Below are 16,777 nucleotides of genomic sequence, written 5' to 3'. Positions count from 1 at the left end.
ACGATTGAATTTCCAAAAACAAAATGCAGTTTCCACATGCCAACAACATTATTTATTTATTATTTTGGCCACAGGGGTTCGACACTTCCCGATGATCCTGAATGAAAAATTAGCCCCATGGTCCTACACCTGGGGTCTGCCCCTAGGGTAAGTGATCTAGGACAGTGACGTATGAAAACGTATATCTGTGTACGTCCCTGTCTGGAGGTCGGAGCCTGGGGTTGCTTTTCCCATTAAGGGTCACAGAGAGTGTCAAGCCCCTGTTATTTTGGACACCACTGCTGTGTTAAAGAAACCAGGGATTTCCGCGATGAAACGCTGTCGCTGAGTGTATATAGGTCATATTTGTACTAAATAAAAGTGCGAATTCCGCTTGATTCTGTCCTCAGGATGCACCACATTCAGTGACGTACCTTCCCTGCCACAACACGACATTGTACAATGTATCACAAAGCTAACACATGCCCGTCTCTGCTGACCATTAACATACATATTTCCCACATCCGAGCTCGTTGACAACGTTGTGTGCCAGAAGGTATGAAATGGTAAAATAATGAACGGTGATCTGCGTTGACATTTGAGCTTGAAGAGACATAATGTGCCCGATCCACACTTAAATTACGTGAAAGGATAACTGATTTAACCTGTCCTCCAAAACGGAATAAACCTTTTAAAGCTCCTCCGCTGGTATTGACACCTCGGCAGGGGCTCACTCATCCGTGTCAACATCTGTTGGCTAACAAGGGGCCAGTGGAACCCTTCCTCAACGGATCCCGTACACAAAGGGTTACCAGGGGCCCATGAAGGGCGGCACAACACACTCATTTCGTTTACACTATGAAATAATCATCACGTATATTTCCAGACGAACTTAATGCAATATTTCGAAATTTGAATATATTGTGATTATTATTTTGTACATAAGCATTGGTTTATATATTTTATACAAATGAAATTTCCCCTCGCTACCCTCTTTAGGATTACCAGTGTAGAAGTGAAAACGGTGCTTCGGTGACGTAGCTGGCAGCGACAAAGATGCTAGATGCGTGAAGAAAATAGGTCGCATTTTCCATTAGCGCATGTGTGTATACGTACGTTCCATAGGTCCGAGTTAGGGACGATACAAGGTCAAATCTGAGGTATGTATGTTCTTCATCGTTTGTTACATTAGTGCATTATATACCGTAGCTCAGGAAAACGCCCTCTATTTCCCGTGTCCATTTCATTTTATCGATGGTCAAATATTATTTGTCTAGCACACTACGCCGGCTTTTTAACGATGATGAGAAAGATTTGTTTGTGTGTGAAGGAGGGAGTGTCTCGTGGTCTTGTAAAATGATGTCGATGTTCAACGCAACATCAATGGATTCAAATTTTTTACTAATCCACTGGGAATTTTCAACCATAAAAAGGATGTAAAATTATGATTTTCTGCCGAACCATGCACGTGGGTTTTCCTAGAAATCGGTACGAACTATTTGATTTGATTGATATTAAATCTTACAATTGCGATATATGATAAAACGGGAAAAGAGCTGGTTTTAAAGGGCTGTAAGATCGGAAACGAGACATTGTTGAAGTCGTCTTATCTAAAAATAGTACCATCGATATTGAAATACCAAAGGTCATCCTTCCTATAATCGGTATTTGTAAATTGTATTAAACATACCAGCGGCAATGATGATAATCGTCTGTCTATTTTAGGGCGTATTTATCGTAATGAATATTTGATTTCGGATAGCAAAGTAATTGCCTGAGTTGATGGTAGATCAATTGATTGTTGGATTAAATTCGCTCACACTAAAAGCTGCTGTGGCTGAGAACCATGTGTGTATATTAGATCTAAAGCCTGTTTCAGAAAAATGCACATATTTTGTAAAACCTGGACGCTCTGGCTAGCGAGGTGAGGTCGTAGTAACTGGACACTATTAGTAATGTTTGTGGGTTTTGAGTGGGTGTATTTTGACATCGTTATGTATTTGTGGTGGCCGCTGTATATTGTACAAGTATTATGTAGCGGAAAGTTTTATCTGTCGAAAACTGGAGATTGTCAAAAATGAAATTCGGCACGTTACATACAATTATTGTAGGAATGGAATTCGTTACCCTGTGCCATGGTTCGGAGTTCTCATTCAAAGATTATTAAGTAGATGTTTCAACATTCCTTGGATTCCGTTCGACATGTTTACGGCCTTGTATCGGCTATACCACAGGGACTTGGCAGAAATTCAGAGCCCTACGGTCAGTGTATGTGTATTATACATACGGACCGCTGGATTTGGATATTGGGCCAAGTCCCTGTGTCGGATAACAGGTCGTATTTGGACGTTGGACCCGTGTACAGATTTAATAATTACATCAAGATTATGATGTAACTTGAGATATACAAAAGGACAGTCAGTCACGGAACGTTTTGTTGTTAGTAGGGGACACTCGAAATTTAAATCTCTCAAGAGGAATTCAAAATATTTATTTACACTTTTAGTAACACCACTGAGTCTGTTATCCACTAGGAATTGTCCTCCGGCTATTGATGGTCGGTCTGGAAATGGACCACATTACAACTAACTTAAACGTGTAGTACATGTGTATGTTTATAGATCTAGGGAGCAGGGTGACAGAAAGAGAAACTGACCGTTGGTCAGTTATCACATCTTATATTGAAGGAAATAATCAAATATATTATGGAACTGTAAAATATTGTAAGATTAACTATGTAAACACAGGGGAGGGGCACTGTGTAATATAAACACTATAGGGACCGTGGAGTTAGGATTTCCGGGGGGAATAAATATGACGTAACATATCCATTGTTTAACTGACAAGTGACAGATCGTCCATCATGGTTGGTTAGATGGGTAAATGATTCTGTAATTGGAACATTTTGACCCAACACACTCATTTCTGTGAACGCTTACCATCTGTGATGTAGATATAAGCGTCAAGGGTCAGAGTTGGCAGGACATACCGCTGACGGATCAGTAAGCATGTGTAATTACCATGTTCCTGTAGCATGATCTCCAGTGTAACGACACCCCCTACCCCCGCCAACCTACACCGACCATTAGCCCTCCGGTACCGCTGGTCCTGCCCCTGACACGCGGAGAAATATCAAATCGGAAACCGTATATAGCCATTTACAATTTATATTGTTCATGTATTGTACATGTTAGTGTCATGTTGATGATAAGCTGAAATGCTAAATAAATACTGTTGCTGTACATCATGAAATACACTTTTGACCTCATCTTCCGTACGCATTGCCAGTGTAATACGTTTCACAATACAGTGGACCCACGATAATCCGGACGCCGATAGTCCGGGAAATTCACAATTCGGACAAAAATGTCCGGGAGCGGATTTCCATACCGTTATTTGTACTCACCAGTCCGGAAATTCGGATTCCGAATCCGAAACTCCATTTTTTTTTTGCATAAATGGTCCAATCTTCGTTTTATTCTCTAGGGTAAAACCGTTTTCGACTGTATTGCATTTTTATAAGAGTCCAATTTCATCATATAACGGCTCTGTTGGTTTTGTATCGATTTGCATTAACTGTATCATTACATAGGAGCAGTCTGACTGAATTTAATCAGACCGATCATCCTACAGACCCAGTTCTATATATAACTGGTCAAACCGATCACGTGATAATATTAATGCTTCAGTGTTTTACAGTTTCTTTGGAGGTTAAACGCGCTTCTGATCGATAAACAACCGGAAATGATCACAGAACAGAAAAATTGATATTCCGTTCTCCTTGACATCTGACCTTATATGACCCTGGCTGTTGGTGTCTCCTTGACACCCGTCCTCATATAACCCCGACTGTTGGTGTCTCCTTGACATCCGTCCTCATATAACCACGACTGTTTATCTAATTGACACCCGTCCTCATATAACCACTGCTGTTTGTATCTAATTGACTCCCGTCCTCATATAACCCCGACTGTTGGTATCTAATTGACACCCGTCCTCATGCATGTATAACCCCGACTGTTGTTATCTAATTGACACTCGTCCTCATATAACCCCGACTATTGGTTTGTAATTGACACCCGTCCTCATATAACCACGACTGCTGGTATCTAATTGACACCCGTCCTCATAAAACCCCGACTGTTGGTATCTAATTGACACCCGTCCTCATAAAACCCCGACTGTTGGTATCTAATTGACACCCGTCCTCATAAAACCCCGACTGTTGGTATGTAATTGACACCCGTCCTAATATAACCCCGACTGTTGGTATCTAATTGACACCCGTCCTCATATAACCACTACTGTTGGTATCTAATTGACACCCGTCCTCATATAACCCCGACTGTTGGTATCTAATTGACACCCGTCCTCATATAACCCCGACTGTTGGTATCTAATTGACACCCATCCTCATATAACCCCCGACTGTTGGTATCTAATTGACATCCGTCCTCATAAAACCCCGACTGTTGGTATGTAATTGACATTCGTCCTCATAAAACCCCGACTGTTGGTATCTAATTGACATTTGTCCTCATATAACCCCGACTGTTGGTATCTAATTGTCACCCGTCCTCATATAACCCCGACTGTTGGTATCTTATTGACACCCGTCCTCATATAACCACGACTGTTGGTATCTAATTGACATCCGTCCTCATATAACCCCGACTGTTGGTATCTAATTGACACCCGTCCTCATATAACCCCGACTGTTGGTATCTAATTGACACCCGTCCTCATGTAACCATGACTTGGTATCTAATTGACACCCGTCCTCATATAACCATGACTGTTGGTATTTAATTGACACCTGTCCTCATATAACCCCGACTGTTGGTATCTAATTGACACCCGTCCTCATATAACCCCCGACTGTTGGTATCTAATTGACACCCGTTCTCATATAACCCCGACTGTTTGTATCTAATTGACACCCGTCCTCATATAACCCCAACTGTTGTTATCTAATTGTCACCCGTCCTCATATAACCCCGACTGTTGGTATGTAATTGACACCCGTCCTATATCAATTGACACCTGTCCTCATATAACCACGACTTGGTATCTAATTGACACCCGTCCTCATATAACCATGACTGTTGGTATCTAATTGACATCCGTCCTCATATAACCATGAATGTTGTTATCTAATTGACACCCGTCCTCATATAACCCCGACTGTTGGTATGTAATTGACACCCGTCCTATATTAATTGACACCTGTCCTCATATAACCACGACTTGGTATCTAATTGACACCCGTCCTATATTAATTGACACCCGTCCTCATATAACCACGACTTGGTATCTAATTGACACCCGTCCTCATATAACCATGACTGTTGGTATCTAATTGACATCCGTCCTCATATAACCATGAATGTTGGTATCTAATTGACACCCGTCCTCATATAACCACGACTGTTGGTATCTAATTGACACCCGTCCTCATATAACCATGACTTTTGGTATCTCATTGACACCCGTCCTCATATAACCCCGACTGTTGGTATCTAATTGACACCCGTCCTCATAACCCCCGACTGTTGGTTTGCAATTGACACCCGTCCTCATATAACCACGACTGTTGGTATCTCATTGACACCCGTCCTCATATAACCCCGACTGTTGGTATCTAATTGACACCCGTCCTCATATAACCCCGACTGTTGGTATATAATTGACACCCGTCCTCATATAACCCCCGACTGTTGGTATCTAATTGACACCCGTCCTCATATAACCATGACTGTTGGTATCTAATTGACACCCGTCCTCATATAACCCCGACTGTTGGTATCTAATTGACACCCGTTCTCATATAACTCCCGACTGTTGACATCTAATTGACACCCGTCCTCATATAACCCCCGACTGTTGGTATCTAATTGACACCCGTCCTCATATAACCCCGACTGTTGGTATCTAATTGACACCCGTCCTCATATAACCCCGACTGTTGGTATCTAATTGACACCCGTCCTCATATAACCCCGACTGTTGGTATCTAATTGACACTCGTCCTCATATAACCCCGACTGTTGGTATTTAATTGACACCCGTCCTCATATAACCCCGACTGTTGGTATCTAATTGACACCCGTCCTCATATAACCCCGACTGTTGGTATCTAATTGACACCCGTTCTCATATAACCCCCGACTGTTGACATCTAATTGACACCCGTCCTCATAAAACCCCGACTGTTGGTATCTAATTGACACCCGTCCTCATAAAACCCCGACTGTTGGTATCTAATTGACACCCGTCCTCATATAACCCCCGACTGTTGACATCTAATTGACACCCGTCCTCATATAACCCCGACTGTTGGTATCTAATTGACACCCGTCCTCATATAACCCCGACTGTTGGTATCTAATTGACACCCGTCCTCATATAACCCCGACTGTTGGTATCTAATTGACACCCGTCCTCATATAACCCCGACTGTTGGTATCTAATTGACACTCGTCCTCATATAACCCCGACTGTTGGTATCTAATTGACACCCGTCCTCATATAACCATGACTGTTGGTATCTAATTGACACCCGTCCTCATGTAACCATGACTTGGTATCTAATTGACACCCGTCCTCATATAACCCCGACTGTTGGTATCTAATTGACACCCATCCTCATATTACCACTACTGTTGGTATCTAATTGACACCCGTCCTCATATAACCCCCGACTTTTGATATCTAAATTACACCCTTCCTCATATAACCCCGACTGTTGACATCTAATTGACACCCGTCCTCATATAACCATGACTGTTGGTGTATAATTGACACCCGTCCTCATATAACCATGACTGTTGGTATCTAATTGTCCTCATATAACCTCGGTTTTTCCAAGGCCATTCAGTCAAATCGACCAAGTTCAATTAACCTTGACATCAATTGATAAATTAATATAAACAAGAAATATCTTGCATTAATACATGTCAACTATTTTATTGTTGTTTTGTGTTTTCCTCTATCCAGTCTTAATCAATGACTTCTCAAAATATATAGTTTAAGAAAAACAATCTTTTCAAAGGTGTTTCATCAACTGTCTTCAATTTTTTGCTATGGAAGAACTATACCGGCCGCTTAATATAAGCAGAATCTGATAGTTTTCCGTTGAACATGCCTCATAAACGTCTACATTGATATTTTAACTCATCTTCTAGACTCGGGCAAGAACTGACATTGATAGGGTTAGTGACGGAAAATATATTCGTTTTTATTAATCTTAACATCTTTTCTAGGAATCTTAAGTCTCGTCTAGGTATATACAAACACAGGGGAAACATAGAAACCTCCTTATTGATAATTTATTGGAAGTTGTGTCAGAAATGCCATGATATGTTGGTAATTGTGGTATACATCACTATTTTCAGACATGTCAAATATGTCTGCTATAGAGAGAAGTTTTTATGGCTAGTCGCCGATATATGTGTATAAATCATAGAACACGTAGAACGAATGACAATTAGGAATTATATAACTTTTGCATTTAAAATTGGCATACACTGGCGTTCAGCATCTGCAGCTTTTTAACGTCTACAAACTTTAAGGATTCGTGAGGCTAAATGAATCACTGTGTGTAATTATTTAACATCTACTAGCATTAAAATGTCGAGGTTAACACGTGAAATGTCTTGTTCGCTTTGACCTCAGTATCAACAACCGGAAGTTTAAAAGTGAAACTAATTACCGAGGTGGAGGGAGGACTGACATTTCCACTCCGGCTTTTACACATACCAAGGGAGTTTATCAAAGTGTGTGCGAGGGTGTGTGTGTGCGATGGACGGGGTTAGTGTATCAGTGTATGTGTGAGGGTGTGTTTCTGTATGTGTGTGTGTGCGGGAGGGAGGGAGTATCTGTATCTATGTGTATGTGTGAGGGTGTGTATATGTATGTATGTGTGTGTGGGCGGGGGCGGGTATCAGTGTCGGTGTGTGGAGTGGCTATTCCTGTACTGTATATTCGGATATTTTCTGATGTTGTTGGAGTAATGGTGTATATGTATGTTGGACGTGTTTATTGATCTATCAGTCATCTTCTCTCATCAGATGTTGCGTTTGTAGTCCGCCATTACAGAATACAATCATCTTCGGTCACTGATGATGTGATCTTTATAGCGATTTTATGCATAGTTCTGGCGATTGATACAAACTGTTTGTTGGACAAGCTAGCTCCCTTGGGGATCAGTTGAACATCGTGGCAAGCTTTAATAGACATTTTGTCATACCCTTAGTTACCATTCACACAGACATAGACGAAATACATAAAAGCGAACCCCACAATACTATAGTTACACACGACTGATGTAATGTAACAGCCTATACGACCGGAACATTACATCAATTGCTATGCCTCCCCACTTTGTGAACTTGTGTATTTTGAATAGTCCTACATACATCTTGCTCCACGTTTGCGATTTTTATTTTCCCTTTTCAGGAAGAGTTTGATTTGATAAAATGTGGATCAGCGGGAGTTTTTTTCTGTTGCTTGTCGTTCTCAGCAGTGGACATGGAGAACAGGAAATTGGTGAGTATTTTGTTAAGAATTTAGGGTATCAGTATTGTCGTCTCCATCTTGTCAGAGGCCATATGAAATGGCACTTTTCGATATTGTTTATTGGCATTGTATGTAAACGTTTAGAATACTTAAGAAGATAGAAAATTATTTGGTATAAACTATTGTTGAAAGATTTATCCATCGATGATTTCTAAACAAATATACAAGAAAAAAATTGCTAATGGTGTACAAGGCAATGAAATACTTTCAGTTACTAGTTTTAAAATAAACTAACTACACTGTACATGTACATATGTATCATTCATTCTGTAAAAGGTGGGAGCATAGACACTCTTGTATTTGGTAATTAACACCCAAAGTTAAGTATAATATCCTTGCTATGTACTATACACAGAAAGGTATTCAGCATCTGTTCGAGATAATCGGAAAACCAGAGAAATTCTCCCAAGAATATTTAAAAAAAAAAAAAATTCAAGCGTAGGTTACGTTTTTTTTTTTTTTTTTTTAAATTTTTAAGGCATTTTTAATACATAAATACATTAATAATCACACACACATACATACATCGATTCCAATCGGTATGTTTTTCACACTATCATTTTCACCATCATTACAAACTACATATGTCTTTCATCATCATCATCATAATCATCATCATAATCTCATCATTATCATCATCTCTTCATAATATTATCATATCATCATTACATTATCAAACTAATCATAACCATCATCTTATCATCAAACTAATCTTCATAGCATCGTCATCATCATCCTATCTTCATAATATCATCATCCTACTAATTATCATCATTATCTCATAATCATACAGTCATCATGATCTCATCATCATCACAATCAACATTATAATCATAATATCATAATCATCTCATTATCATAGTATCTTCATCAACATCATATTCTCATCATCATACTAATAATCACAATCTTATCATAATATCATCATCATAATTATCATCATTGTAATCATCATCATGCAATCATCATCATTTTCATCATCATCATGGTCATCATCATTCAAATCATCATAATTATCATCATAGAAATCATCATCATGCAATCATCATAATCTCATCATTTTTTCATTATCATCGTCTTCAACAAAACATCACAATCATCATCAGATTATCAAACTAATCATCATAGTATCTTCATCATCGTCCATGAACCATCATCATCATCAATAATCACAATCATCATAATCATTTTCAACAAACATTTTCATCATTGTTTTCAAACAAACATCATCATCATCATACTCAGCAATAACAATCATATATCATCATCCATCAACAGATCATCATCTTCATCATACATACTCATAATCATGAATATAATGACAAACATACAGAACATACACACATCCTCATACACCGACACAGAATATACAAACACACACAAACATATTCAGTTTCCTGGTAGCCTGATCAATCATGTCAAGGGCTAAGTGTCTGTGTTGGGTCATATCAACTCTTTCCATATCAATAGAGTCATTGAGATGATTGGCCAGACTCCACACTGATTCAACCAAATACATCTATCATATCCTCTCAAAAAAAAAAAAAGTAAAAAAACCATACCGCACATCACATTCAAAACAATGTCATTCACGTACAACATATATATATATATATATATATATATACTGGGCTAGTCAATACAATGTTAGGAATAGAGTGAGAAACAGAATTAGTATTCTTTGTCCAATATTGCTTTTGCCTGCTCTCCTTTACTATTAGCTACATATTTCTGTAATATGTAATAATCTTTCAAATAATTAATCAGAGCATCTGGACTTAAAGTTTTATGTAAACATCTTGTCCTATATATATAAAATTTAATGATAATTAATACTTCATTATCAAGTGCGTTACCTATGGCAGACTCATTATTTATAAATAAGCCAAAAATGAAACTTTTTTATTAAATGAGAATGGAATAAAAAATGCATCTAACAGAGTTTCGATACTTTGTAAAAAAAACTCTGCACCTCTCGACATTCCCACATGATATGTAGTATTGTTTCTCGTTCTTGATTGCAGAGTGTACAAAATGGGTTGTTCACTAGCCCTACTTGAAACATTAAGGAATTTGTAGTTAAAATATGGTGGACTAATCTGTACTGAAACCATTGCAGTTTTGTATTCTTTGTCGCCCTGAAAATATTTTTATAAATCACTCCCCAGTTTAAATCATTTAATTCCATTATGGCTTCCCATTTGTTCCTACCAGTCGAAGCAATATTATTTTTCACCATAAGATTATATATATCTTTTGTTCCTTTTGTCTTCTTTATGAAACAATCAATATTACTTGGAATTTTCACTAAGAATATCAACTGATCTGGTTTTTGTACCAGACTTCCCCACACTTGGTCTCGATCCCGGCATGATTACAGATACATGTATATAAACATATGATAGTATAGTCCAACTCAGTACAAATAAGTATATGTACAGGTAAAGCCTACACACAGGTGCGCGTTAGCAGTTGTCACTACCGTGGTCAGTCCATTGTCCTAAATGTTGATGTCTAATTCAACATTTCCTTCACAATTTTTTTTTACAAAATATCTGCAGGAATATATCACTACTGCCTTTCAGAAGGCCACATACCAAATCTCAGAGCTGTGTTTCCGAAAAAAAAAGTTGTCAAAATCGCAGAAATTACAGAGCCCAAAAACAATCCGACTGACCAGGTCCTAATGACCTTGACCTAAGAATATTTAAATGGTATCGTGCAGTGAAATGGACATCTGGGTAATTTTGTGATCTTAGCCATGAATATACTGTAAAAAGAGAATGTTCCAAAAGTTTATTGTAGCTTGACTTTAAATTCTTATTAATGACGACAAAAAACAAAATACGGATCTGACGTGACCAATAGAAACCTCACTGTTCCTTACTGCCTCCATTACATCAGTAATGTAACAGGATTTATTGGCTTTTAAAGGCAAAAAGTACAAACGAGATACCATAGAAATCCTATCGCCAATGTAAGACCGATATTTTCTCTGCTTTCCCCTCCTTTTCCTTTCTTCTTAATCAGTCTATAACGATCTATGAATGAAATCCAAAAACATTGAGTATGCACAAATGAGAGCCAAATGAAATTTAAACACATGTGAATTTGAGAAAACTCTATCGTGACCGTGTTGAGAGATAACAGGCGAACTGACACAATGATTCTAGTATTTGTCGAGAAATAGTGATATTGTAAACGTACACATTTTAAAGTTAATCTTAGATTTAAGAAGAACCTTCTGAAAAAATAGCAATAACAAACTTACAACAGTCAACATTCAAAATGGCCGCCTGCCAGCCATTTTGTTCTTCGATCTGTCTCAAAATTCAATATTCACAACTAGAGCCAATTGGGAACAAACATACGATTTGAGAAGGGACATGTGTTTTCCGATTAGTCCCAAAATAAGCCATGCCAGAGTAAGAATCAAGGCGAAACTACCTTATGGAATTTGAGAGATATCCTTTAGGTACTTTTCAAGAAATAGCGATAACAATGATTGTTTACGGACGGACCACGGACAAAGGACACATAATTATGGTGGGCTTAACATTCGTTGCAAGTCATAAACAAGAAAACGAAAATCAAGGACGGAGCAAATAATGAATAAATGAAATAAGTATTAAGTATTGCAAACATTTACTACATTAGGTGTGTCACCAGTAATGACAAGGATATTCTCCATACTCCAGGAGTTACGTCAGGACATTTCTTGATAACAATGTCTTCCCTTTTAGCGGATTTCAAGGATACCGCTTCATGTGGCAGGACGTATCACCTTGATAACAATGCATCTGTCAAGGTCATCCGAAAGGATGAGACATCCGGGTTCTGTGGGTACCTATTTCACGCCATGACGGACGACATGTACACGTGTCCGGAAGTATGTGTGAAGGTAGAAGAGAGATCTATCAGCGATTGTCACGCGAGATTGACCTTAAACGGGATCAAGTTCGTCACGACAGAGGCGCCACCTAAGGTACGATTGTGTGAAATGAAACTAGACTTGAAAACAATATCGTCAAGAAACATTTTACACTATACTAATGTTTTCATATAGCATTCGTCAAATTAATATGTCCGTCTTCTTCTTAACAAACATGTTTGTGGCTTCCGACTTGATGTATAAACTCTAGTTACATATATACTTATATCCTGATTGTAGAAGAATGAAATGTTTTGCTTTCTATCAAAATGAAGAAATGTCGGTATGCCACTTTTTGTGTGTTGTGTAGCCTCTCGATTGGAAAGTTAGTTTACTTTTATTTTGTTATTCTGATACCATAAATCGTGTTCTGTAGGAGATGACGTGTTTCGAGCGACTTCCAGACGAGATGTGCTTTGATACAAGTACTTTGAGAGTGGAGTTTATCCGAGACCTTCAGTACCCTCATGCAAAGCTCAACATCAGTATGGTTGTCTCTGCCAAGTGCATCACCACGGCGGAGGCCAAACGGAGCCGTGAAGAAAACGAAGCAGGTAAGGCGCATGCACAATAAACACATGGCAGCACAGTGTGTAGGATATATTGGCTCGCCTGCCCAAGGGCAAGTGAATTTTTGCTGTGGTGTTGCGTCCGCGTCATTCCTGTGTCAACTTTTTCCATTTAAACATCTCAATCTTAACAACCAATAATCATAGAATTATGATAGTTTTCTTGCAGAGATCTGAAAACACACCCGCGAAAAGGTTTTCGAAAAGGCCTTGACCCCTATTCAAGGTCACATAGTCAAAAAAATTAAAATACGCAAAGTGCCTTGTGATATTTGGCCTGTAGGTTCCTACGTTAAATCTAACATATTTTTCGAAAAGTTGCTTTGACCAACTTCAATTTATAAAACAACAGCTCAGAACCATCAAAGCATTTATTAGCTTGTGAGCGATGTAAGCCAATTGGGCCTCTTCTTTACATGAACCAAGGCAAGATGTTGATCTGTATGCATGTATTTTAAAATGAAAAAAAACCTGCATATATACCAGCTATTTTGAAAACCCAATTTAATCAAAATTATAGAGATTATATGTGAACTTACACCTTTAACCTCTACAGCGACCCGGAAGAAACACAGCGAGGTGTCCTACCACAGTATGGTGAAGGGCATTGTGACTGGTGTATGTCTGTGTTCTATATTTCTTCTGGTCCTCCTGCTCACATGGTGCTACTACCAGAATAGCTCTAACAGGGGAAAGCGTTACGACTACCCTTCAGCGAAAATCAGCAAAAGTAAGTCAGTTATTGGTATTAAAACCTCAATATCAATCAAAATGTTTTGAAATTTTATCAGGAAAGACGTTTGCTGTTCTCTTCTTAATGTGACTATATAAATAGTTTCAAAATGCATATTGAAAACTTATATTGATGTCTATATACATGTATACGTATTGCCTGCTTTGTATTCTTTGTAAGGTAGTTATTTTCACATTTTTGATTTAGTTTAAATGTATATCTGGGTGAACTTGATTAAAGAAAACTCAAAGTTTTGCTTTCTTTCACAAAGGACCAACATTTGCGGGGTTCAAGGCAAGAATGAACTTTAGAAATAGTGGAAACGCTGCCGCAAAGTCGGATGAACAACCCAGTGAGAGATACACGGTAACAAACGAGACTTCGGCCAAGGCTAAGAAAGAAGAGGATCTTCCTCTCATAAAGACCAACAAGGAAGTAGAAGAGGACGGAGCATGCGCAGATGCAACAGAGAATGCATGCACAAAGGACGAACCCTGTTGTGATCCAGAAAAAAACGAGACCTGCGCGCCAAGTGCACCGGAAACGCACTCTGCGCCGCCACCGGAAGTAGATTATGCACCTGCTACCATTGAAACAACATGTACAGATGTTAGCTCAGGTGGCGATGGTGGTAATGGAGGTGGCGATGGGGGTTATGGAGGTAGTGATGACTAGATATAAGGGTTAAAGTAGGTAATCTGTTTGTCCAATTTTATGCAGTAATAACTATTAAAATACTTTGAGGAAATTTAAGAAAACCGCGCATTAACATGAGTTTTAAATACTCAATGTACCTTGACAAACTGTAGTATGCCTAGATCCTTACTGGTTTATCATTATAACTTATATTTATACAAGTATCTCTGAATACTCTGCCATTCTATTTCAATTACTAACAATAGCTGTGTAATTTAGAAAGTGTTATTAAGCATCATCTGCAATCGTATTCTCTGTTCCAATTGTGTTCAACGAAATGCGATTGTTTTCGTTGATAAAAACCACATTTGCCAATATCATCATTATTAATCGTACTAATTATGAATATTCTTTTTAACACCAATGTGTATGTTGGGGAGGAAATTTTAACATTCATCGTGTAGTTTTTGTGCACTGCATTAGGATGATTTTAGTATAAAAGATTGTATAAATGAGATTATTAAGACAGTTGATTAGTTGTTTTTTCTTTGTCTTAATTTGTGTTTGATCTGTTTTCCTCCTGTTCAATCGTGAGTGCATGTAGATTAAATGATACCATATAATTTTTATATATATTTTCAAAAGAAAAGTATAATTTCTGTCTTAAACTATTTTCTTTAAAGGATGACGATAGATATTTCTTAATTGATATTAAGAAAAATACGTTTTTAGTATTTCTTATTTTTGTAAAAGATATGATATTTTGTATGCAACAGAAATTGCGACCCTTTGATTCGAAGTACGTGTATACTATGCATGAATAAAGGGAGGCAACTGTGCTTATTATAACGACCAACAACCAATTTTCAACCCCGAGTTGTCGTTCCTTGCACTCTCAAAGCTGCTGGTGAGTAACATGGTTGAACAGATCTGGATGGTACGGAACTATATTTGGTATTTCAGAAAGACAAGCGCATCAGAACCAGGTTTGTGAGTACTGTAATATATCGAGCTCAAAATACACAGTTATTAACAACAAGGAGATGCTATATGCTTATGGAATATTGTACCATTTTCAAAACAATCCGTGCCTTGTGCAGAAATTTTAGAGAAAAAAATATTGATAGTGAACTACTTAGCTTCGCACATTGTACGTGCTAAAGAGTTCCTAGGTCCGTCTTAAACTACCAAAGCGACAGCCAGGAACGACAACTCTGAGCGTAGATGTAATTAGTAGATTCACTTGTATAGAACTTAAAGTTGTGCTTGTCTGTATGTACGGCTGAATGTTTTGTGTTATCAGTGAGAAATCGGACGTGGTGATATGTACTAATGGGTTGATCAGAAAAATGTATTTTTGTGTATATTTCTGTGGTATCTTCTCCATGTTCCCATGGCAACTATTCTGTGTATATTTGTAAGTAGATGCATTTTTGTACGCGACTTAACATATAGTCCTTATCGTGCTGGATCCCATAAATGTTTTGTTTAAGAAAAACACTTTGTTATTTGTTTGTCATTTGTTAAGAAAACGGACATTATTGAACTCACTACTTGAATATAACTCATCATACCGTTAATTTGGGACAAAGCTATAGTTACAAAATACTATACAGCCATACGTTTTCATAAAATAAATATACACTTGTTTACCTAAAAATGTTTAGTGAAATTGAAAATTCACAAATCAAACAAAAACTGAAAATATTGCTAAAATTTCACCTCGGACCGAACTCTGCAACTACAAAATCTCTGCCTCCTCTCTCAATGTGCGGCAGAATATCCTAATTCTATACCGTCAAAGATTGTTTTCAATCCTAAGCGGAAGGTGAAATATTACGGCGTATTTGTACCTATTTTTCATAAAGAAGTAACATTTATACATATTTCAGTATGTTTTACAAAAACTTCTTTAATCGAAAAAAATATTTGTTTCACAAACATTCGCAAAAATATTCATTAATTGATTACTCTTTTTGCATAATTACATAGATTAATTAAATTTTCTCGATTGAATACTTGACTCTTATGGGATAATTTGTCACACAACGAAATCGACGAAAACAAATATCAATCCTGAATACCACAACCGGACAATTCACCAAAACATAATCCAGAGAAAGTTAACTCTGGGTAGATATAAGCAAAAATGGAGGAAACAACGAAACGCATCATCAAAATATAAGATGATAAAAACATGTTCTTGACGTGCTGGAACAAAATGTATCATGTGGCTGTTCGAAAATATTTGGATACCGTTCAAGGGCACATCAGATAAAGCTAACACCTAAGATTACATGCAATATATATAAACAATTAATATTTAATTTAATTAAATAATTAATTGTTTAG

General features: G+C 37.7%; 1 protein-coding gene across 1 annotated transcript; it reads left to right on the top strand.

The window, feature by feature from the left end:
• The first annotated feature begins 979 nt into the window (after nt 1–979).
• LOC117330589 lies at nt 980–15,928 on the top strand. Its single transcript, XM_033889000.1, has 6 exons — nt 980–1,139; nt 8,437–8,526; nt 12,300–12,541; nt 12,864–13,041; nt 13,613–13,786; nt 14,061–15,928. The coding sequence occupies exons 2-6, from the start codon at nt 8,457–8,459 to the stop codon at nt 14,462–14,464; spliced, it is 1,068 nt and encodes a 355-aa protein (XP_033744891.1). The 5' UTR covers nt 980–1,139; nt 8,437–8,456; the 3' UTR covers nt 14,465–15,928.
• Nucleotides 15,929–16,777: the final 849 nt, after the last annotated feature.

This window comes from Pecten maximus, chromosome 7 (assembly GCF_902652985.1).
Source record: "Pecten maximus chromosome 7, xPecMax1.1, whole genome shotgun sequence".
In the NCBI taxonomy this organism is placed as follows: Eukaryota; Metazoa; Mollusca; class Bivalvia; order Pectinida; family Pectinidae; genus Pecten; species Pecten maximus.
This window is presented reverse-complemented; position numbering and strand designations above follow the sequence as displayed.